This window comes from Populus alba, chromosome 10 (genome assembly GCF_005239225.2).
Source record: "Populus alba chromosome 10, ASM523922v2, whole genome shotgun sequence".
NCBI lineage: Eukaryota > Viridiplantae > Streptophyta > Magnoliopsida > Malpighiales > Salicaceae > Populus > Populus alba.
The window spans coordinates 1,391,412-1,414,490 of NC_133293.1; the positions used below are offsets into that span (position 1 = coordinate 1,391,412).

The following is a 23,079-nucleotide window of genomic DNA, read 5'->3' on the forward strand; positions in this document are numbered from 1 at the left end:
AATATCATATTATCTGCTAATTATATCAAATTTGATCTTCAAACTTTTGATTGCTATATATATATATATATTTTTTTTTTTGAATATTTATTTTTCAACACTTTCTGGAAGTTGTGAAAAATTTAGAAATATCATATTATCTGCTAATTATATCAAATTTGATCTTCAAACTTTTGATTGCTATATATATATATATATATATTTTTTTTTTGAATATTTATTTTTCAACACTTTCTGGAAGTTGTGAAAAATTTAGAAATATCATATTATCTGCTAATTATATCAAATTTGATCTTCAAACTTTTGATTGCTATATATATATATATATATATATATATATATATTGTTTTGAATATTTATTTTTCAATTTTATCTTTTAAAATTTAATTTTTATATTAAACTTTGATCCTTTTTTTTTTTAATTGTTATTTGTTTTTTTCTTATCATTTTTTAATTGAAATTTTTTATCTATCAAATTTGATTATCATTCTTTTTATTGTTACTTATTTTATTTGAAATAATTTATGAAATGTTAATTATTATTATTTTAATTTCTTCATCTTTCATTTTTTTTTTTTACATTTTAGATTTAATCTATATTATTTTAATTATTATTTATTTTATTTAAAATAATTTATGAAATTATAAATTTTTTAATTTCATTCTTATTCAACTTTTTAATTTATAAGATTTATTTCTTAATATTTTAATAAACTTGAAAAAAAAAAAAAAACATTAATAAGTTATTTTTCAGCTTATTTTCCATAATATAACCAAACATTAAAAAATATTTTCCAACTTATTTTGCAATACATTACCCAACATCAAAAAATAATTTATTTTTCTAAAATTTATTTTTCAAAAAAATACTACTTTCCAGTTTCCAGCAAACAAACAGATGCAAATTAAAAAGTTGAAAGCTGACATCTCAAACTCTGCTTATTTTAGAGGAGAATCACATTTCCAGCGTCCTAGGGCATTTGAGATTTACAAGAATTCAACCAAACATAAAAATACTTGACCTCTCGAATCACTTTCTCCATATAATCTTAAATATCCTAGCATCAAACGCCCCCTTACTGATGTTTCGTGCCACTAGATGGGATGTGAGGATGCTCAACAACTTCCTGGCCTTTTGCGTTTCTCAACATTGAAGTGCACATCGATAAGATCTGTTATACCAGCTGTTATTTTTTGACCTATTTTTACAGGGCCAACACCTTGTGGGGTGCCTGCACAAGAAAAAGAAGATAAAAAGGCAAATTATTCAAGACTTCAAATGACAAGATCCTATATTTGATCACACTAGGAAGACATCTCAAAATTCCCTCAAGGGATGGCCATGAGAAATGATCCAATAATCAGTTGTATGTACCAAAAATCTCTCCTCTCACACTTGCATATGCAGAATAGATCTAATATAAAAGTCAGAAGACAAACGCCTAGCCAGAAGGCTGCTAGCAGTGTTCATATAGTCCAACAAATACTCATTGTAAAATGAAACGATTCCTTCTCACATGGATTCAGCAAGCTTAAAAGAATCAATCTTAAGATATGGACACTACAAATAAGGCTAAGCACCACTTTTCCCAGAAATTATCAGTAAGATGCATAAAAGTTAAAACCTCTCAAGTACTGAAAAGAGAGGGGGGGGGGGGGGGGCTTGGAGCCAAAAGAGAAGAAGAAATGAATCTGGTAACATACAATAAAGTAAGGCAGATCTCAAACCTCACTGACACAATTTGCCTTTACAAACAGTAAATGATTGAATATATCCCAAGGGTCTATAATTACTGTGTGAATACTGAGATTAAGAAACAACATCTAGGTAAGAACTTGCCACAACCGTGATGATTAACACATCTCAAGCATCTTTGATTGGTAATTGACTAAGAGCGAAGGAATCCTCTTACAAAAAACAAAACCACAGAAACAGAATAAAGTATCCCATGATACCTGTTAATATAACATCTCCTTCAAAGAGTGTCATGATAGAACTGATGTGGCTAATGAGAAATGGGATTTTAAAGATCATATCTTTGGTGGAACCTTTCTGGCGTATTTCTCCATCAACCTACAGTGAAACAGATCCATTTGACCTCTGATTAATCCAAACAACAACATTTGAGAAGGAACCTTCAAAATGGAGCATGCAAAACGATGATTTTGATACCTTTAACCATAGTTCCAAGTTGTCAGGGTCAGGCACATTTGACTTGGAAAGCTGCACAAAGTCTTTGAAAGCTGAGCATGTGATCAAGATCAACGACACACTGATTAACATATTCACAGTAAGGGGAGAAAACCCTAGATAGATGGAAAATCTCAGTATTCCTCCTTTTAGCCAAAAAGAAAATGGCTGCTGATAAAAACATATATGACTACATGGACAAGTTTGATGATTATGAATATCTATGCTTCAATGAGTGCCAGCATTCACAACTACAACAAATGGGACAGAAACAGTGATTTAAAGGTAACTTGCATAACTTCCTCGTCGCCCCATCTTTCTCAAGCTAGTTGTTAATAACTCACAATTATCGACTGGGTGTAGGATTAAACCTCAATATTTGAAAAAAAATTGTTCATCAACATGGTTATAATCAGACAGGGAAGCAATAAAGGAGAACGAAGTCCAATTCATTTCTTACAACAGAACTGATAGGTGTGAATGTGTCCTGCCCTTTAGCCACAGTCCACGGGAGCCCTGCAGACTGACAAACAATACAAAGAAAACGCCATTAATGAAGTCAATTTAAAATGCCCATTACTACACTCAACATTAAACGACAGAGATCGAGAGTACACAGCAACACAATCAATACGTGGAAACATACAACAATCTCACATTCATATATTTTCCAGCATTACACACAAAGTCCAACGCAAACATCCTTGCTTCACATTTACATTCACTTTCGCTACATCCGACAACTTCCTCCCACAAAAAACAATTGTGTTCTCCTCATTTCAACATACAATTATACTACGCAAGAAAAAAAAAAAGTAAAGAAAGGTATGTAATAACATTTTCTTGTTACAATCACTACAGATAAAAACACAATCTTTTTATTTACTTATTTTTACCTTAGCAGTAGCTTGTATTTCCCTAGCAGTCATATCCAATGCAAGCGCATACCCTTAAATAAAAATAAAAATTACTTCTTCTATTTTAAATTTTCAGACGATAAAAATCTAACTTAAAAAAAATAATATTTACAAGAAAAACATCAACCTCCAACGTAGTCCATGGCAGTTGATTCAGGCACATCACGAGCTTTCTGGCCAATAACTACAGCAAGCTCGACTTCATGATGCAACGACTCCAACGGTTGTGGAATCTCGATCGTACCTCCGTTTTCCAAATAAGACGACGTCGGTTTCATAAACAACACCGGTTCCTATCCATCGCAGATATTTCAAATTACGTGGATATATATAATATTGATTATCGAGCGGTTATTTTGATGATTAGAGAAAAACCTTGGGGACGGCGTTGCCTAGTTCTTTCGCGTGAGCAGCGTAGTTACGGCCAACGGCAACGATCTTGGTTCCTACATGAAGTAGCTTTTGTATGCCTGCTGACGGTGATGCCATTACGATCAAGATCGGTCTTCTCTTTATCGGAGCAATGTCAAACGGCGATCGTCTTGGGGGAGTACACTGGACTTGCGACCTTTTATTGTTGGAGAAAGGAAATGAAAGGGAAGAAGAAGTCAAAAAGTAACTCTCTAGACCCGACATGTCGTTAACACCCAATTAAAAAAATGATATATATATATATATATATATATATGGACTGCAAAGGGTCGGGCGGGGGTGTGACGGGTTTTTAATAGATTCATATCCGACCCGGCACCCTCATGTCCGTTGTTTGCATCCAATTAAATTGGGTAAAAACCTCACCGAACCAAATTAGATGATATCGAGTAGTGAAATTCCAATCCTCTATCTATTAAAAAGAAATCAGCTTTGTTCGAAAGATTACGAGGAGAAGCTCAAATTGGATTGTGTAGTGGTTTATTTTTTTTATATATTATTTTGGTTATTTTTCTTTTTTATGTTTTGTTGATGGGGATTGTGAATTGATAATTTGTTTGATTTTTTTAATGCAGTTACATGGTCTCACAAAAATATCCTAGCTTGGAGTTGGTGTTTGACTTCTTGAAAAAGAAAATTGATTTTGTTCTTTTAAAAAAATTGAAAATGAGGGGATCAATATTGAAAAAAAATGAAAGACTTTTTTTATTTATAAATATGATTTTTACTCTGGTTTTATTTTTTTATTTTTTTTTACCTTTGTTTATCATTTATTTTTCAATTCTTTTTTAATATTATGTTGATTAGAATTTGAGGTTGATAATTTGTTCAATTTACTTTATATAATTGATTACATAGTCTTAGAAAAATATTTTTGTATCGAGTTGGTATTTAATTTTATAGAAAAAAATTTGATTTTGGTTTTTTGCAAGAAATTAAAAATAAAAGGACTAAAGTTGAAACAAAGAAAAAATGGCAACCATACTATTTTTTTTTTAAATGTGATTTCAACTCTGCTCCTCTTTATTTTTATTCTTGTTTTTTTTTTAATTTTTTTTTTTTAAATATTGTGTTGATTGAGATTTAATGTTGATAATTTGTTTTGATAAACTTTTTTAAAACAAAAATCTTGATATTGTGTTGATTTTTGATTTCACAAAACAAATATAATTTTATTGTTTGAAAAAGATTGAAGTATATCAAATTATAATCCTATATGGGTAACCTATATTAGATAGGAAGATATATGGAATTATAATACAAACTAAATTCATCATTTCTTGATAATAATGTGAATTCTACCTGAGCTATAAATATGACGTACTAATGGAATCAATTTCGCTCATACTAACAAGAAGCAAAAAACAGGAATTGTGAGAAAAAGAAGAGAAAACAGATGGTTGTTCTTTGTGTTTACTGTCATTGTCCGAATGAACCTACCATCATGCTCTTGATACATTTTTTGCCATGGCTTCCGGGATTTAGTCAGAATATCCAGCAATAATTAATGTCTTGTAATTGCCTGGTGCGATACTGGTGGTGAAGGGGCAGATCATTGCTCCTAAATCTATGGAAAATAAGCTCTAAAAATGAATGCCTACCTCACCGGTAGGCCAAAATTTATCAATGTGAGTTGGACAGCCTATAGAAAGCTTGTGCCTCTACCTGTCTGATTTACTAAAAACATGGTATAAAGAAGGAGGAATGGAAAGAGAGCTCGCCGCAGCTACATCGGAGAAGCCTCCTAACGAGGCTTTTTAGTTTGTGGAGAAGGAGAAACATACAAGGGTGACTATTACAATGAAATATTTGGCAAATGTCCTCTTTATCTTATGCTTATTAGCAGCCTCTTGTGAGGCGAAGGGTCTGGGACGCCGTGCTCGTGCCGCCGTAAGAGCACCTCGCCGGACCGCTCCTAGAAGAGACCCGAATGAAAAGGTCTTCAACGTGTTACAGTATGGAGCAAAACCTGGAGGAAAACAGGACAGTGCATTAGTAAGGACTTTGATATTTTGGATACTATATATGCATGTTCATAATATATAAGTTCGAAGCTTTTCAAGATGAACATGGCAATGGCTGTAATCATCTGTTAAAACAAATCCACATTTGATAAGGGGTTTTAAGCTCTTATAATTTGTGGCGTTTATATCTGAACTTTCCCTTGATTTTTCTCACCCAGAAATTTTGATGAAATTGATTAGATTGTGGGTTTGGCCTTCGCAGTCTTTCATCCGAGCATGGAGGGCTGCGTGCAATTATAGGGGAACGGCAAGGCTACTCATCCCCAGGGCAACCTTCTTGATAGGGGCAACCATCTTCCAGGGGCCATGCCTAGGTCCAGTACCCATTAAGGTTCAAATTGCAGGAACACTGAAAGCCGTACCAGACCCTAGCATGTACGAAGAAGATTTCTGGATCTTGTTTGAAAACATCAACGGCTTGCTGGTTACCGGTACAGGCACTGTTGACGGCCAAGGCAATGCTGTCTGGAAATACAACGACGGTGGTTCCAGGTTCCCGAGTGTAAGCAACAAAATTATCTTGACATGCATGCACTTGCTAATAATTAGTAATTAGAGAATATGGGATTGATTTCAATTTCATAATGATTCTTCTTTCCCTTTTCTTTTAATTATTTGTGGCGCAGTCTATAAAATTCAATCATGTAGCCAATGGGATTATAAGACAGATCACCTCCGTTAATCCCATGGGTTTCCACATATCCATCGTTCTGTCCCAGAACATCAGGGCAAAACATCTTCATATAACAGCTCCTGCGACGAGCCCCAATACCGATGGAATCCATATAAGCCAGTCCAGTGCGGTGAAAGTATCCAGAAGTGTTATCAGCACCGGTGATGATTGCGTCGCTATAATTCAAGGAAGCACTGATGTCAGCATTAAAAAGGTTACCTGTGGGCCTGGACATGGCTTCAGGTAAGTCTCTGTTGAAAGTTTCAGGAAACACGATCGCTCTTTATTTATTTTATGAATATACTTGGAGGAAGCAATTTTGCTACATATGCTCCTAAGAACCTTTCCTTGTTTATAACTTACACATATATATGTATAACAGTGTTGGTAGCCTTGGCAAGTACCCTGATGAAAAGGACGTGAGAGGAGTCGTCGTGACAAACTGCACACTAAGGAACGCTGACAATGGAGTTAGGATCAAAACATGGGGAGGATCACAACCCAGCCAGGCTTCAAACATTCTTTTCCAGGATATTATCATGGACAACGTTAAACACCCCATTATTATCGATCAAACCTATGGATCAAAAAGCAGCTCGGTTAGTTTCCTTCGACTTAGATAGTGTTTGATTATGGTAATGATTGTTTTTAAAGTGTTTTTCACTTTTATCTCCACGACTACCTGGAGATCAATGAATAGTTTCATCTGTGTATTTTGTTTTTGCAGCCATCAAGGGTAAAGATAAGCGATGTTCGATACATAAATATCAGAGGAACCTCCGCGTCAGCAGTTGGAGTTGATCTCATGTGCAGCAAGGCTGTTCCTTGTGAAAAACTCTTCTTTTCAAACATCAATTTGAAGTACTATGGGCCAAAAAAGCTGCCTTTCACTTCTACGTGTACGAATGCAAAGATCAACTATGCTGGCTCCCAATTCCCAGCACCTTGCCGATAGGTGCTTGATTGTAGTTCAAAAAACTCCATTCTTAATTTCTCTTGTATAAGGAGAAGGTCCATTTTTGGATTTACAGAAATTAATATTATCATCTTTCACAAATCATGCTACTTTAATTTGCTTGTCAAATCAGCTGTAAACGTTTTGAGATCCTGTGTCAACTGTAAACATCTCAAGGAAAAAACCCCAGGCATGATGGGATTCTTGCAGGGTCTACTGATAACACTGCAATATAACCTTTACCAGACCTGACAGCGATCAATTCGTCAGTTTATCGTGTTTTTGCTAGCTAGCATGTTTTTTTTTTTTTTTTTTTTTTTTGAGAATTTAAGAATGAAAAAGGTCCAAAGGTCAGATCTTCATAAGAATTTAAGAATGAAAAAGGTGCAATATAAGACTTGTTAATAGACCAGATCATGAAAAAGGTCCAAAGCGGCCAATCTTCAATACAAGCGTTGCAAACTTGTCATGCCATCCATCAACTAATCTCTCTTTAAGTTTATGATCTATGAGCATTCCACAAAACTCATTCAGCTTCGTCCATTTGCAATTTAGAGCTTAAGCATTTTCCGAGTTGGCAGAGAAGATGTCATCGAGTTTTCTTTAATATTATGATTAGGATTAGGATGAGAACCTTTGTAGTTACCTCTCTGGCTCATGCTCTTCTAGCTAGCCTCTCCATGTTTTCTGTATTGAAATGCAGAAAATCCATACTGTTTTAGAAAAATTTGAATATATCCATAAGAAAGGAAAAAGAAAAAGAAAAAACAGAAATTAGAATAGACAAGCTCAAGTGGAAGAATTTAGGGTGAAAATCAATTCTAATTCTATTCCTTAATTGAGTTGTACATGTACAATAATCCCTATTGAAAACTTAAAAAGTTGTCTAACAACAAAGGAAATTATAATAAAGGAAAGACTTTAATTCCTATAATATAACATGAAATTAAATTAAGACCCTGACTCATGCTAACATTTTCTCTTAAATTGATCTCGATGTATCCTTAATGCTCACCTGATAAGTGAGTCATTGAAAACTTGACTTGAGTTTGCTTTTGTTTGGATATCTACAAGTTAATTTGTAGTTTTTATATGTTGAATGTTAATAATTTTTATTTTCTAACTTCTTGTAAATAAAATCATGATTAATTTTTATATATTTAGCTTAATTATGTTGAACTTGATTTTTAACAATCTTAATCACTGATTGATTCTCATAATATAACTTCATAAATAACAACTCACAAACACCCTTAACCAATATTGTCTTGTATTTAGGCTCCACATTAGATAAAGTTACCTTTTGTTTTATACTCTTTTAAGTAACCCAATTTTGTCTGATAAAAGTAAGATATCATGACATAGTTGTTGTCTTTCCCCTTTAGCACCCCAATCCAAGTCAGTATACTCATAAATTCTAGTATGTCGATGCAACGAGAACATCAACCATTTTTTCTAGTGCAAACTTCAAGTACTATAGAATTCTCATTATAGCACTCATATGAATTTATCTAGGATTTTGAATAAATTACTCTCATCACACTTACATCATATGTGTTAGGATTGTTAATCTCTTAATTGTTTGAAGACGGAACACAATAATTTAATGTCATTCAAAAATTTGTCTACATTCATAGAACAACCAATGTTATTATATAGGGAGAGAACAACATCTTGCAATCAATGGAGAAGGAGGAACATCAACTTTACTTAACTTCCCATCACACATTTTCTCTCTATGTAGTGTTGCAATTGCAGCCACTACTGCTGCATTCTAGCAAATCTCTTTACCTCTACTTTCTCTTAATAATTGGTTCATTGGCTCTCTTTTGCTCTCTTCGCTTGGGTTTATTTATAGGCTAAAATGGCTATTTTTCTAACTTATTACAGCAAATTCAGCTGCAACAAACTTGAACTTTAACATTAGTGGTTGTCAAACTTTAAGTCTAAATCATTTGAAAAGTTCAAAGAATTCAAAAATAAAGTTGAAAAACAAACTAGAAAGAGTATTTAAATACTTTGATCGAATTGAGGTGGTGAATACTTAAGCCAAGTATTTCAATATTATCTAAAAGATAATGGGATTCTCTTATAATGAACACCTCTTAAGACACCACAACTTAATGGAGTTTCTAAAAGAAGAAATCATACTTTATTAGATAGAGTACGGTTCATGATGAGCTATGCAGATCTTCCACCTTTTTTTTAGGGCTATGCCTTGCAAATTGCTACTTACCTTTTTAATAGGGTTATATCAAAATCTGTTAATAATACTCTATATGAGATATGGAATGGTAAGAGATCAAACCTATCATACTTCAAGATTTGAGGATGTAACATTTATGTGAAGCATATAATATTTGAAAGTTAGGAGCCATGTTAAAGAATTGTAAGTTTGTTGAATATCTAAAAGAATCTATTGGATATTATTTCTACCATCTCATTGAGCAAAAAATATTTATCTCAAAATATGCAACATTTCTAGAGAAAGAATTTGTTACTGAAAGGAGTAGTAGTAGAATTTAATGAAGTTCTAGAACCACAATAGACATCTAAATGGAACAAGAGCCTGAGGCTATAATATTTGATGTTTAGCTTGAAACTCAAGAACTTCGTAGATCTAGTCAAACACGTCAAACACCATTGAGATATCAACTTCTCATGGAAGTTAATGATGACGAGTGTCTCATATTTGATGAGCGTACTAATTATATAAAAGCAATATCTAATATTGATTTCGAGAAAATGGCTTGAAGCCATGAAATCTAAAATGAATTCCATGGACACCAACCAAGTATGGACTTTGAGTGATTCACCTAAATGGATAAAACTCATGGGATGTAAGTGGGTCTTTAAGAGAGAGGCTGATATAGATGGCAATGTACAAATATACAAAGTTAGAGTAGTTGTCAAAGGTTATATACAAATACAAGGGGTTAACTTTGATAAAACCTTTTTATCGGTAGTTATGTTAAAATTTATAAAAATTTTGATTGCTATAATTACATACCATGATTATGAAATTTGAAAAATAAATATCAAAATTGCATTCCTAAATAAAAATCTTCACGAAGATGTGTACATGAGGATGGACACTTCTAAGATGTTACCATCAAGGGTAAAAAAAGAACAGTTATACCAGATTTCTTTTATTTTTTCCATTAATAGAAAGGTTCTCCAACAAATTAAATTAAAATTTGCTTAATTGTTGAGCTTGTTATTTAATTCAGTACTATAATCCGGGGAAAAGCTTAAGGATAGCATTTAATTTGTGTCTTGACTAATTATAGAAATGAAACCTAAGTAAACTGACGCTAAACACAGAACAGAACCACTGCAACCTAACTACGTACAGACCAAACGCTATCTAATGCAGTTAAACCTCCTACGTACAGGTAGCTTTTAACAGTACAAATCTGTTTTGTTAGAAAAAAAACGGTGTAAACATCTATCGATTCAGTAAAATCTCCAACAAACTAGGGTATAAAGTAAGATAGCTTCTCACAATTACAACATCCAATCGAAGCCTTTTATCGATTTTGTTGATAGAGAGAAAGAAATACAAATTATAAAGCTTGAGTTGGATAGATCATTGCAATGGCCATACTATTTACATGGAAATCCTCGGCAAATGCCTTGCTCATTTTGTGCATTATAGCGGCCTCCTTTGTTTCAAAGGCTCTGGGGTACCATGGACTCGCCGGCCGGAAAGATCCCAATGAGAAGGTGTTTAACGTGTTACGTTATGGAGCACATCCTGGAAGAGACGATAACGCACTGGTAAGCTGGTTTAGTATTTAATTATCTGTTAAAAGAAATCCACATTTGATGGCGTATATATCTGAATTTGCCCTCGATTTTCTCGCGAAGAAATTATGGTGAAATTGATTAGATTGTGGGTTTGGCCTTCGCAGTCTTTCATCCGAGCATGGAAGGCTGCATGCAATTATAGGGGAAAGGCAAGGCTACTTATCCCCAAGGGAACCTTCTTGATAGGGGCAACTATCTTTCAGGGACCATGCCAAGGTCCAGCTCCCATTAAGGTTCAAATTGCAGGAGCTCTGAAAGCTGTAGCAGACCCTAGCATGTACGAAGAAGATTTCTGGATCTCATTTGAAAACATCAAGGGCTTGCTGGTTACCGGTACAGGCACTGTTGATGGCCAAGGCAATGCTGTCTGGAAATACAACGTCGGCGACGGCGGTGCCAAGTTCCCTAGTGTAAGCAACAAAATTATCTTGACATACATGCACTGACTAATTAGTAATTAGAGAATATGGGATTGATTTCAGTTTCATAATGATTCTTCTTTCCTTTTTTTCTTAATTATTTGTGGCGCAGTCTATAAAACTCAACCATGTAGTCAATGGGATTATAAGACAGATCACCTCTGTGAATCCCATGGGTTTCCACATATCCATCGTTCTGTCCCAGAACATCAAGGCCAAAAATCTTCGTATATTTGCCCCTTCCGACAGCCCCAACACCGACGGAATCCATATCAGCCAAACCAATCAAGTGTATGTATCAAATAGTGTCATCGGCACTGGTGATGATTGCATTGGCATCATACGTGGATGCACCGATGTCCACATCAGAAATGTAACCTGTGGCCCTGGACATGGTATCAGGTAACTCATTAGCATCCAAGTATTGAATGTTCCAGCTGCACACACACACAACACACACACACACGCTTGAAGTCAGTAATTATGCATTTGTAATTAACTAGCATATATAGCAACCTGCAGCTAATTACCTTGTAATTTACATTTCCATATATAACAGTATTGGTAGCCTTGGAAAGTACCAGGAAGAGGAGGATGTGAGAGGGATCACTGTGAAAAACTGCACATTGAATAACACGGACAATGGAATCAGGATAAAAACATACGGAGGATCACCTCCAAGCCAAGCTTCAGGCATACTTTTCCAGGATATCGTCATGGACAGAGTTAAAAACCCCATTATTATTGATCAATTTTATGGAAACAAAGAATCGGTTCGTTTTCTTTTACTATGATATCAACCCCTTTAACAAGCTGCTTTCCTCCTTCGATCATGAGTATTGGAGTAGAGTGTATCAGTTTAATCTGAATTTGCCTTCTTCAATTCTGTTTGCAGGCATCGAGGGTGAAACTCAGTGATGTTCGATACCAGAACATTAGAGGAACATCCACTTCAGTTGTTGGAGTAAACATCAAGTGCAGCCATAATGTTCCCTGTGAAAGAGTTAGCTTGTCAAACATCAATTTGAACTACGTTGGAGCAAAACAGCGTAATCATGAAATCAGCTCTGTGTGCACCAATGCAAAATTAAATTATGCTGGCTTCCAACTCCCATCACCTTGCCGATAGTTGAAAATCTCTTTCTTCCTGTTGACGATCGAGGAGATGGACCCTTTTCTGCTTTCATTAATTAGTGTAAATTAAAGTTTGTAAAAATATATCAGATAAGATAACAAGGATATCATTTTAAAGTCAATGTTAAACAAAAAATATCCATCAAAAGCGTAGAATTTATAATACATATTTAAAAAATATATACATGTAAAGGCATAATTAACAACAAACATGTTTTCAACACAAAAAATAATAATAGAACTCTAACATACATACTAAGTATATAAATAAACTTGCAATTGATATTAATTCAACGTTTTCATATGGATACTAATATATATATATATATATATATATATATATATATATATAATAATGTTTAAATTAAAATAAAAGAGAATACTTACTTGTTGAAGTACTTTAAAGTAATGAGATTTTTGTTGTTATTGTCGATGATGATTTTTTTTGTCCTTAAAATTTTATTATTACTCACTTGTGTAATTAGAATATTTGCAATATACCTCTCGAATTTAATAAGACTTACTTTAAAGTAATGAGAATTTTGTTGTTATTGTCAATGATGAATTTTTTATTTTTAAAACTTTATTATTGTTTACTTGTGCAACTAGGATGTTTGCAGTATGTCTCTTGAAATTGATGTTTGCAGTATGTCTCTTGAAATTCCAACACACACTAAAATATGAAGTGAGTAAGAGTATGTAAACCCCCCATTTTTATAGTGAATTTTAGAAGTTAAAATATTAGAGAATTAATAAGAATTAACTCTCACCATTATCAACATTTGATTAGCCATCATAAATTTAGAATTAAATCTAGAAAAATCAAAGGCTCTTTGAGATAATTTTTTATTCACTCATATTTTTTTAAATCATGTTAATTAAAATAAATTTCTAACAATCCTCCACATGAATGAAAATTGTCTCACCAGTTTAAAAATTACTTAAAGATTTATTGAAAGATACTGATTTGATATATTACTGCAATAGAATATGTAGTTTTTGACTTTGAACCTTTCATAGTGAAATACTATTGGATTTACTTGGCTAAATAGTGAACGCACGATGTCTTGAACTATTCAACCTTTTATGTAAAGTAATACAATAATGCTCACATAGTTTTTTATCTAGAGATTTCCTTTGGTTCTCATTGTTATATTTATTTTGATCCTATACAGCTCTTGGATCCATGTGTGTTTTAGAGAATTCAACATTTATTGAAATTCTCAAAGAAACGACCACATTTTTCACTTATATAGGTGATCTTTCATTAAAATTATTTTGTTATAATCCATTTGGTATACCAAGATATGAAAATCATTAAGAGTTCAACTTACTTTTTATCATGCTATAGCTAACACTTATTTCATCATAGGAATAAATAGGAAATAATAATTTCCTAGTATCGAGAATGTTATATGACTTAGTTTTTCATTTTAACATAGATCTTGGGATCTCCAATTAACTAGGTATGATTACTATCATTATATTATTTTATCTTTTAAAAGCTTTATGTCCATTCTCCTTGATGAATTATACACAAGCTCTATCAGCAAACATTTAGTTAGCGGATACGCAATATTATGAAAATAACTTCATTTGATAAAAAAGTGTTTAATGGTATTATATCTACGACGTATATGTCTAAAATTTTCATTATACATACTACTATGTTCCCTTCTAATTGCTGACTGACTATCGCAATGGACACAAATAGTTGTCACTGGTTTTATCCATTCAACTTGGAATATCCTCTAAGAAGTTCTGAATCCATTCGGCTTCTACTACAATTTTATTAAGATCAATGAAATATAATTCCATCATGGATCTAGCAATACACGTTTATTTGAAGGCTTTCCATGACACGGCTACTCCACTAAATGTGAAGACATGTCCACTTATAGATTTTAAATTCTTAGTGTTGAATATCCAATTAATATCACTTGTATACTATTCTAGCATTACTAGGTAACCAATATAGTATAGCTTGTAGTCCAAGGTGTACCTCAAATATTTAAGTATCTTTTTTATTACCTTCTAATGATGTATACTTAGATTATTTGTAAATTTACTCACTTTATTAAATGAGTAAGCAATATCAAACCTTGTGCAGTTCATAACATATATTAGGCTTCTAGTTATTCAAGAATATTTTAATTGATTTATTATGTTACCTCTATTCTTGGACAAATATACATTTATATTAATTAATATTTTGATAGTGATATTGTTATTTTTAGAAAATTCCTCAAAATTTTTCTCAACATAATAAGATTTAGACAATATCAATCCATTAGATGTCTTATAAATATTTATTCATAGTATGACAATTGCAACACCTAATTCTTTCATGTAAAACTTATTAGTTAACTTTTCTCTGTAGACTTGATCACGTGATCATTGCTATATAAAATTAGCATATTGTCCATACAAAGACATAACATTTATCTATATTTTTCACATAAACACATTTATCAACTTTGTTGATTTTGAACTCATTTGACAACATAATCTTGTCAAACTTTTCATGCCATTGTCTAGGTGCTTATTTCAAACCATATACTAATTAGACAAGCTTATAAACTTTTTTTTTCTTATTCATTCATAACAAACCCCTCAAGTTGTTCTATATAAGCCTCATTTTCAAAGTCACCATTTAAGAAAGATATTTTTACATCTATTTGATATATTTCAAGCTTGTTAATTAGCTACAATGACTATTAATGTTCATATGGAAGTTATTCTTAACACAGGTGAATATATATCAAAATAGTCAACATCTTTTTATTGTCTAAATCCTTTAAATAACAAGTCTAGATTTATATTTATCAATAGTGTCATTAGCTTTCATCTTCCTTTTGACGATCTACTTATAGTCTAATGGTTTACTTCCGGGAGGAAGATCAATTAGTTTCTATATATGATTATTCATAATGGATTCAATTTTAATATTGACTATCTCCTTCCAGACAAAACATTGCTTTAGAATGGGTTTGAGGTTCCTTTTCTAACAACTATGTTAAGAAATCAAGACTAAATGTTTTGGTCATTTTTGTGCTCTTAATCTTTCTAAGCTTAACTTCATCATCTTCTAATTTATGACAATTACTTGAGCTCGTGTCATTTTTTTATGCTTCTTTCTATGGAAACACATCCTCAAATAATATAGCGTTTCTTAATTTCATAATAGTATTAGAATGAATATCCTTAATACTTGATTTATGTATGAGAAATTTCTATGCACTAATATTTTATACATATCTTATGAATACACAAGCCATAGTCTTAGGTCTTATATTGATCTTTTTAGGATCAAGTATTGCTACTTTTGCAAGAAACCCCTATATTTTATGCATATCTTACTATAAACCTCGGTGGACATTTTGGCGAGGGCCTAAAATGTGTCATGGAAAATTGGAGTCACCATCTAGTAATTAAAAGAAATTAAGAATCCTAAAATATAAACTAGTTTCAGAAATTTAGATAAGAGGTTAATTATGCTTAAAGGAAGAACAATATCACCCTTATAGTATTTTTTGTTTTTTTTTTTATGAAAGATTATATTTACTATGTGTTTTCTCTTAAGTTTATCTTTTTTATTACCATCAATTATCCTAATTTTTTTAATTATTTTGCAAAAACTTTGACGTCGATCATCAAACTTGTGAGAAAATAACATTAGTCCCTAAAATTAGAAGACTTGTCAAAGGTGTTGATGTTAAGTCCTAATTTTTTTTGTTGAAATTGCTAAAAATAAACATAAACCGCATGTGGTTATAAAATCTAAACATCAATCCCTTTTTTAAAAAAAGCACATCAGATTTGTTAAAGATGATAGCAAATAAGCTTTTAAACCCATACTTTTAATATAACTTTTATTTTTGTTCTTATAATTTTTTTTTTAAAATATCATTTTTTTTCTTTATATTTTATTTCTATTCATATATAGGTCCTTCTTTGTAAATTTTTTATTTATTGAGAAATACAATTTACATTAGGAGGTTCAAAACTAACTTTTTAATGACAGCTTAGAAACATAAATGCTATTTAGAATTATAATAATAATTACTTTTTAATTTTTTTTTAACTTAAAAATATATCAAAATAATATATATTTTTTAAAAAATATATTTTTTTATATTAACGTATCAAAACGATTCAAAATTATTAAAAATATTAATAATTTAAAATAAAAAATATTTCAAAAAATTTTAAAAACACTTTTTCAACACAACAACAAATCAACTGAAATACATGGGATTCGTAAAAGAAAAGGACATGGGATTTAGAGATGATCATTAGACTTGTGTAAGCTAAGCGATTCAAACATAACAGATAAAGAAAGTTTTCAACTTCAAGCAGCAACTGGAAGGCAGTAAGAAATCCCGGCATTGGACATCCATGGACTAAATGAGTGCGCACTTATTATTCATGATTTAAATCTTATTTAATACGATTTCCAGAACTTACAATTCATGATTTAAATCTTATTATACGATTTCGAGAACTTACAATCCCCCCCAAGAAGAGCTTTGGGATGATAAAAACATGTCATCTTGCAACCAGTCAAGGAAGTCATCTCATAAGTAACATGAGCAGCTCTGGTTTTTCAATTAACTGTTTCCACTCATTGCAAAATCTTGCAACAGTCGCCCCGTCCAAAACTCTATGATCTGCACCAATATTTACCTGAGAAAAGAGGCACATGATCGGATACAATAATGAAACGCCATAAAGCCGTTGTTTTAACAATCAGTAAGCGCGATGTATAATTTTAGCCCTTTCTGTCACAAGAGTTCTCTAATTGTTTGAAATAGCATGCCCAGTTTATAGTAAGATTGTCCTTTACATGGACAGTGCTTTACTTTTTCTAAAGGATGACGCGCTAAGTTACAGTAATTCATTTCCAAAAGAATGAGCATATAAATAAAATGGTGTGTATCCCAAGTTCATTTGGAAGATGGTGTTAAGTACTCTGAAGCAAATAAAAAAGAAAGAATTAACTGAAACATTGCTTACCGTCATAACTGATACAGGATATGCATTTCCATCATCTGCAAAATGAGCCACTTTCTGAATTCGGCCAATTGCAATAATTGCCACTTCAGGCAAGTTGAGGATGGGAGCACCAAACTTCCCACCAATTGCTCCAATATTGCTTAGTGTTATTGTTCCACCAGTTATATCCTCAGGGTTAAGCTTATTAGCCAAGGCCAATTGTTGCAACCGCAAAAGCTCCTTTGTTATCTAAATACATAGGTGGACATTTTCAACAATGCCAGAGAAAGGGAGGAAAACAAAAGTTGTTTTGAGGAGAAGTACTTGAAAGTAAACGCATTGAGAATACAACAAGACTTACTCCAAAAAGGGAAAATTAGGCATTGTGTCATTCTTGCCTACAGTTATGGATGAACCTAATTGTAAGTATGCATATAAAGCAAGATGCAACCTTAAAAAAATCTACTGATTTCAATATGAATTCGTGTCGTTTATAACATTCTAACTTTCATTATCAAATCAATCAAATTATATCTCTCACCTTAACTATTAAGTATGAAAGCAAAGTTTGAAGTCAAACTCAATACTTTGAAATCCCATTTTACTACTTGAACACAAGCAAGAAGCTGCTAGCAATCAAGCAGAGTGAAACAGAAGATAGTTGTATATGCAAATAACACAGACAGGAGACAATGAAACTAACCTCCAAGATGGAAAGAGACTGAACATTCTTTATATTGGGTACAACTAGACCAGATGGAGTAGCCATGGCAATTCCAATATTGTGGGAACCTATGACATTCAACAGTTATTATGACCACGATTAACTAGAAAAGAGGGTTAAGGATATCAATAAGAATATTCAACATAATCCAAGCAACATTCTGATCAACAGATCTCAAAGAAGCAACAATTATTTTACATCAGAACAATTCCTCCATTGGCAAGAAATATAAGCACATAAATACATCCTTGTAGAGCCAAATGTAGAGCCTCTGCAGGATACATCCATCTCATATGGAAGTAGGATAATTTTTATATTGGTTTTATAAGCAGTCAAGACCAGTGAATCTGTTGTGAATCTATAATCTATATATGTTTGTCTCATTTTATACTTTTGTTAACGATGGATCTAGTTCCAGCTTTGTTAGATCCTTGAAAGACTTGCAAAGGACACCAAAATTACCAGTTTAAATTACTTTGAGAAGAAATGCTTTCACAAGCAAGAATTATCGTGCCCATATACTGGAAAGCCTACTGTAAATAGTTGTTTTTTACCATTCATTGAACTTGTGCCCATCACAAAATAGAAGCAGTAAACAACATTGCAGCAGCAAAGAAGAATAAATCAACAAACCTTTCAGGATGACCTCCATTGTGTCCTCATTGAAGCGACTATTAATCCATGGATATTTGCTGATGGCCACTGAAAGTGACTTTATCAAAGATGGAAGGAAAGTATGCTTCACAGCTGGTTCGGTATTATTGTTTTGGAAACTTTCTTTAAGCTCCACCAATGCATCACAATTTATCTCTTCTACATAATGAAAATGTGGAACTTTTGCAGCCATTGACATTGTTTTCACCATTGTGCGTTGGAATCCCCTGAAAAAAAAATAAAGCAGGCAATTATTTTGCCTCAACACTAAATTTAAAGTGGTTTAGCTAATAAACAAGTATTCTTTAAGAGTTCTTGTACATGGAATTGAAAAATAACTGTCTAGTGACTCTACACTAACACAAATGAGTATTGGGGGTGGCTTTTGTTTTTAAGGTAAGGGTTTAGACTTTACTGTAAGAGAATAAGATTTCAGAAAAATCACAGTTTTTGCAGTAAAAAGGTTAAGGATATCACAGGATATTTTTGGCATTTAAAATTAAAGGTTATGATATCTCACAGGACAAGATTTACAATCTCATAAGCAACTTGTAAATAAAAGCTTTTAGAAAAACTATGCATGCATGAACCTTTAGGTGCACCTATTCACACTGCTAGGCAATCAAAATTTCAAACCAGCAGATGCTTGATATGGTCTGAATTCAAAACATGGGCTTGCAGTGAATGGTTGTGGCTGCCTGGCTAATGGCTTGGATACCAAATTAATTGACCTATCATTATGATTAAAATGGCAGGGAAAATTAACACCTCTGCAATATAAGAATTGCTATGTTATCCTAATCCTATCATTTAAAAAACAAAAATTGTTTATTTTGTGAAGAGTATAATGCTATGGAAAGTAGTTTTGTACATTCCTACCCCCTTCTTTAAAAAAACAATGATAGGAAAAAAGTTTTCAGTTCACATTAGCTACTAATATTACCTTAGAGGAATTGTCTTATCACCGGGTTGTGAGCCTAATTCCGCTGAAACGTATGAGTAGTCCTCTTCACCTCTCAAAAACTGGTCTCCAGAATCAGCATTCTCAAAGCCAGAGGAATCTTTAATGATTCCTTTCTGAATAGCATGTTTAATTATATCTTCTTTTAATACCCTCCCATCTTTACCAGATCCATGAACATCATTTAGATTTATATCATATTGCTTACCAAGGTGTCGCACAGCTGGTGTTGACAGGACTCCACAAGTTTTACTTTTATTTACCTCACCCTCAGAACAATGAGAAATAATATTTTCAGTAAAATCATGTTTCTGTGTTGGAACTTGAGCTCCCTCAACCACCATTTTAAGAAGAGTCTCTCCGACCTACACAGATCACACATTACCAGAAATTCAAAATATCAATACACATGCACAAAAGCTATATGGTACTTTCTTTTTTCTCTTCTTCTATGACTAATTTCAAGTTTTTGACACCCCCAACACTGTGCAAAGCACACCCTCCCTGTCTTTTTCCTCCCCACGAGAAATGGAGCCAGCTCAGCCATTGTAGCCTGTATTAAGTTCACACAAGCATGTGCTAGTGCTACCCAGTCTGGCTAACAAAATAACACCATTCTTCACAAGTCCTAAGAGTTTTATTTGTTTGACATAGTTTCAAAGTAAATTCCAACTGATTCCCAAATCCATGTCTCCCATTTCAAGAAGGTTGCTAATTTCATCTTTAGTATCCCACACCATTCCTCACACAGGCAAACCACTTGGCGAAACACATGCACAGGAAATTCATAAAATGTCAACATGCTTTCTTCACCAAACCAATGAGCAGTAAATCAATAAATTCTCACCTTTACAATATCTCCTGGAACATATAGAAATTGAGCAACTTTTCCTTTGTAACGACTCGTTATCTCAATAGTCGCTTTGTCACTCTGGACTTCACATAGTGGTTGAAAGTCTTCAACTTCATCCCCCTACCACAACAACAAGCACGGTGCCATGTTTCCTATCACTTATAAAGACAATTTGAAACTCACCAAACTGACGACTTTAAAACCAGCAGCAACTCACAAATTAACACAAAAACAAACAAATAAATTCACAACTTCATCAATCATTGTTTCATTCAATTACCTCTTTCACAAACCATTTGAGCAGTTCACATTCAGCAATACCTTCACCAGTTTGAGCTAAAGGCACATCAACAATTCTACCACTCATCCCCCCATCAGCCAAAGCTTGACTTGAAAACAAACGCCAACCCACTTTACTCTCAATCTTGATCTACAAAAACCAAACCCAACAGTCATTTAACTAATTTCACCAAAACAAGGCTATTAACAAATTAAATATATAGTCACTCACGTTGATAGAGTTATTAGTGTAACCAGTGAAAGGAAGTTTGGGGGCCCTTAGTAGAGCGGGAGCGGGATACGGGCAGAGAAATCGTGGGGTGGAGCTCCTAACCAGTTTATGCCACACCCTTCTGACAATCATCATTGATGAAGAGTTTGCTAATCCCTCTTCAAGAAAATGAGAGAATTTTTTGTTGTTTGTATAAGAATTAAGACAAAACAAGTGTATTATTATTATTATTATAAGATCTGATGTAATCCCACGTTTTGGATCAATATAGCCCTTCTATTCCTGCTTGGTATTACGTTTCCGGTAAATTTTAAAAAAATTTAAAGTTTTTTTATTTTTAAATTATTTTAATATCTAATATTAAAATTTTTTAAAAAATAATATTATTTTGATATATTTTTTAAATAAAAAATATTTTAAAAAATAATAATTATTATATTTTTAAATACTATTTAATATTTAAACATGTCACGGCAACATAGCATCATATATTTTATTTTTCAAATTGCATTGAAATATTAGGAAAAGCAACTAAACTTTAAAATATTAAATAGTAATTTAAAATATTATTTTTCAGATCACATTTTTTAATTCATACAAATTCAGTTAATTTTGATATTTTTCTTCAATTTTCTTTAATCATCCCTATTTGTTCCTCAAAATTATTCCTGAACTTTTTTAATTGTTTTTCCCTAACCCTACTTCTTTTTTTTTTTTTTTGAAGATTCTTTATTTGTTTAATTTTATATCTAATTGTATTTTTCTTTTTCTTTTTATTTTTTGTGAATTTTTTTTTTTGTATTTTGATTATAAGGTTGGAAAAATTGGCAACCTAATATCGACTAGTGAAGCCCCTATTGAATTGGAAAATTGAATTTGGAAAAGCAAATTCAAAACTAGATTTTTATAGACTTAAATGCAATTTTTAAGGTTTAATTGAATTTATTAAGGACTTAATTGCAAAAAAAAAAATGATTTTTGAGTTCAATTTGGGTTTTAATAGGAGAAAATTAAAGCATGATGGTTAAATTGCGGTTTTGAAAAGCTAATTTGATCAAATAAGAGCCTTAATTGTATAAATATTAATGTTAATAGGAAATTAGGGACTTAATTAAAGCAATTTAAAACCAAGAATCAATTTGTAAAAGTCGCACGACTTCATGGACTAAAATTAACAAAATCATGGGACCAAGTTGAAGAAAATAGAAAGATAAACGGTCAATAAAGGGCCAATTTGCATAGATTAGAAATCAAATACTAAAATGAAAAAGGCGCTAAACTTTGGGTTGGTAATTGAATTTGACAAGGACAAAATCACACAAATCAGAAGTTAAAAACCTTAATTTGAGAAGATTTGAGAGTTGAGGTACTAAATTGAATTTTAGACAAATTTCAAATTAAAAAAAAAAAAACTAATTTCTCTATGGTTAACCTAGATGGCACATTGTTTGGTTCATGTTTAAAATGTATTGTTTGGAATAGAGTTCATCTTCTTCTTTAGGCAGTTTTGGACTAATCGAGTTGGCAACTTTAAACAAATAAATGTGAAGTTACAAACCTTCAAATTAAGCAAGATTGTATCCAAACAAAAAGTGTGCACTTTCTTTACCAACCTTCTTAATGGATTCTTATCAAGGGCCGAGCACCTTCCTCTCAAGATCAAAAACATAAAAATTGCTAGGTATTTTATCTTAAATATTATTTGGAATGACATAGTAACCAAGAATTCCAAGTTTATCATAAAAGAAGTCTTAATTATAATTGAGAACATTTCAACTTGTGTCTCATTGTATAATAATCATGGACATCTCAAATACCAAAGACAA

General features: G+C 32.3%; 4 protein-coding genes across 4 annotated transcripts; 2 read left to right on the forward strand and 2 right to left on the reverse strand.

Annotated features, from left to right (window-relative positions):
- Window positions 1-921: 921 nt before the first annotated feature.
- On the reverse strand, window positions 922-3,756 carry LOC118036968 (oxaloacetate tautomerase FAHD1, mitochondrial). The gene is made up of 7 exons (XM_035042838.2): window positions 3,484-3,756; window positions 3,236-3,401; window positions 3,088-3,140; window positions 2,652-2,714; window positions 2,174-2,224; window positions 1,957-2,074; window positions 922-1,232 (listed from the first exon to the last, which is right to left on the reverse strand). Exons 1-7 carry the CDS (start codon window positions 3,742-3,744, stop codon window positions 1,117-1,119), a joined length of 828 nt encoding a protein of 275 aa, XP_034898729.1. The 5' UTR covers window positions 3,745-3,756; the 3' UTR covers window positions 922-1,116.
- A 1,584-nt stretch (window positions 3,757-5,340) lies between these two features.
- LOC118037000 (exopolygalacturonase) lies at window positions 5,341-7,192 on the forward strand. Its single transcript, XM_035042878.1, has 5 exons — window positions 5,341-5,535; window positions 5,767-6,066; window positions 6,191-6,480; window positions 6,620-6,836; window positions 6,965-7,192. Exons 1-5 carry the CDS (start codon window positions 5,341-5,343, stop codon window positions 7,190-7,192), a joined length of 1,230 nt encoding a protein of 409 aa, XP_034898769.1.
- Window positions 7,193-10,789: 3,597 nt separating this feature from the next.
- Window positions 10,790-12,550, forward strand: LOC118037002 (exopolygalacturonase). Its single transcript, XM_035042879.1, has 5 exons — window positions 10,790-10,972; window positions 11,107-11,412; window positions 11,534-11,823; window positions 11,981-12,194; window positions 12,317-12,550. Exons 1-5 carry the CDS (start codon window positions 10,790-10,792, stop codon window positions 12,548-12,550), a joined length of 1,227 nt encoding a protein of 408 aa, XP_034898770.1.
- Window positions 12,551-16,956: 4,406 nt separating this feature from the next.
- Window positions 16,957-21,474, reverse strand: LOC118036955 (lipoamide acyltransferase component of branched-chain alpha-keto acid dehydrogenase complex, mitochondrial). The gene is made up of 8 exons (XM_035042825.2): window positions 21,254-21,474; window positions 21,023-21,172; window positions 20,737-20,862; window positions 19,872-20,254; window positions 18,908-19,155; window positions 18,254-18,342; window positions 17,572-17,799; window positions 16,957-17,241 (listed from the first exon to the last, which is right to left on the reverse strand). Exons 1-8 carry the CDS (start codon window positions 21,386-21,388, stop codon window positions 17,128-17,130), a joined length of 1,473 nt encoding a protein of 490 aa, XP_034898716.1. The 5' UTR covers window positions 21,389-21,474; the 3' UTR covers window positions 16,957-17,127.
- Window positions 21,475-23,079: the final 1,605 nt, after the last annotated feature.

Coding starts and splice junctions, on each gene's coding strand:
- LOC118036968 (XM_035042838.2), bottom strand. CDS start 3,744: ATGTCGGGTCTAGAGAGTTACTTTTTGACTTCTTCTTCCCTTTCATTT. Junction 2,715..3,087: donor AAATACAAGCTACTGCTAAG/GTAAAAATAAGT, acceptor ATTGTTTGTCAG/TCTGCAGGGCTCCCGTGGAC. Junction 1,233..1,956: donor AGGAGATGTTATATTAACAG/GTATCATGGGAT, acceptor TTTCTTGTGCAG/GCACCCCACAAGGTGTTGGC.
- LOC118037000 (XM_035042878.1), top strand. CDS start 5,341: ATGAAATATTTGGCAAATGTCCTCTTTATCTTATGCTTATTAGCAGCC. Junction 5,536..5,766: donor GAAAACAGGACAGTGCATTA/GTAAGGACTTTG, acceptor TGGCCTTCGCAG/TCTTTCATCCGAGCATGGAG. Junction 6,837..6,964: donor ATGGATCAAAAAGCAGCTCG/GTTAGTTTCCTT, acceptor TTGTTTTTGCAG/CCATCAAGGGTAAAGATAAG.
- LOC118037002 (XM_035042879.1), top strand. CDS start 10,790: ATGGCCATACTATTTACATGGAAATCCTCGGCAAATGCCTTGCTCATT. Junction 11,413..11,533: donor GCGGTGCCAAGTTCCCTAGT/GTAAGCAACAAA, acceptor TTTGTGGCGCAG/TCTATAAAACTCAACCATGT. Junction 12,195..12,316: donor TTTATGGAAACAAAGAATCG/GTTCGTTTTCTT, acceptor TTCTGTTTGCAG/GCATCGAGGGTGAAACTCAG.
- LOC118036955 (XM_035042825.2), bottom strand. CDS start 21,388: ATGATGATTGTCAGAAGGGTGTGGCATAAACTGGTTAGGAGCTCCACC. Junction 20,863..21,022: donor TCAAATGGTTTGTGAAAGAG/GTAATTGAATGA, acceptor TTGTTGTGGTAG/GGGGATGAAGTTGAAGACTT. Junction 19,156..19,871: donor GATAAGACAATTCCTCTAAG/GTAATATTAGTA, acceptor TTTTTTTTTCAG/GGGATTCCAACGCACAATGG.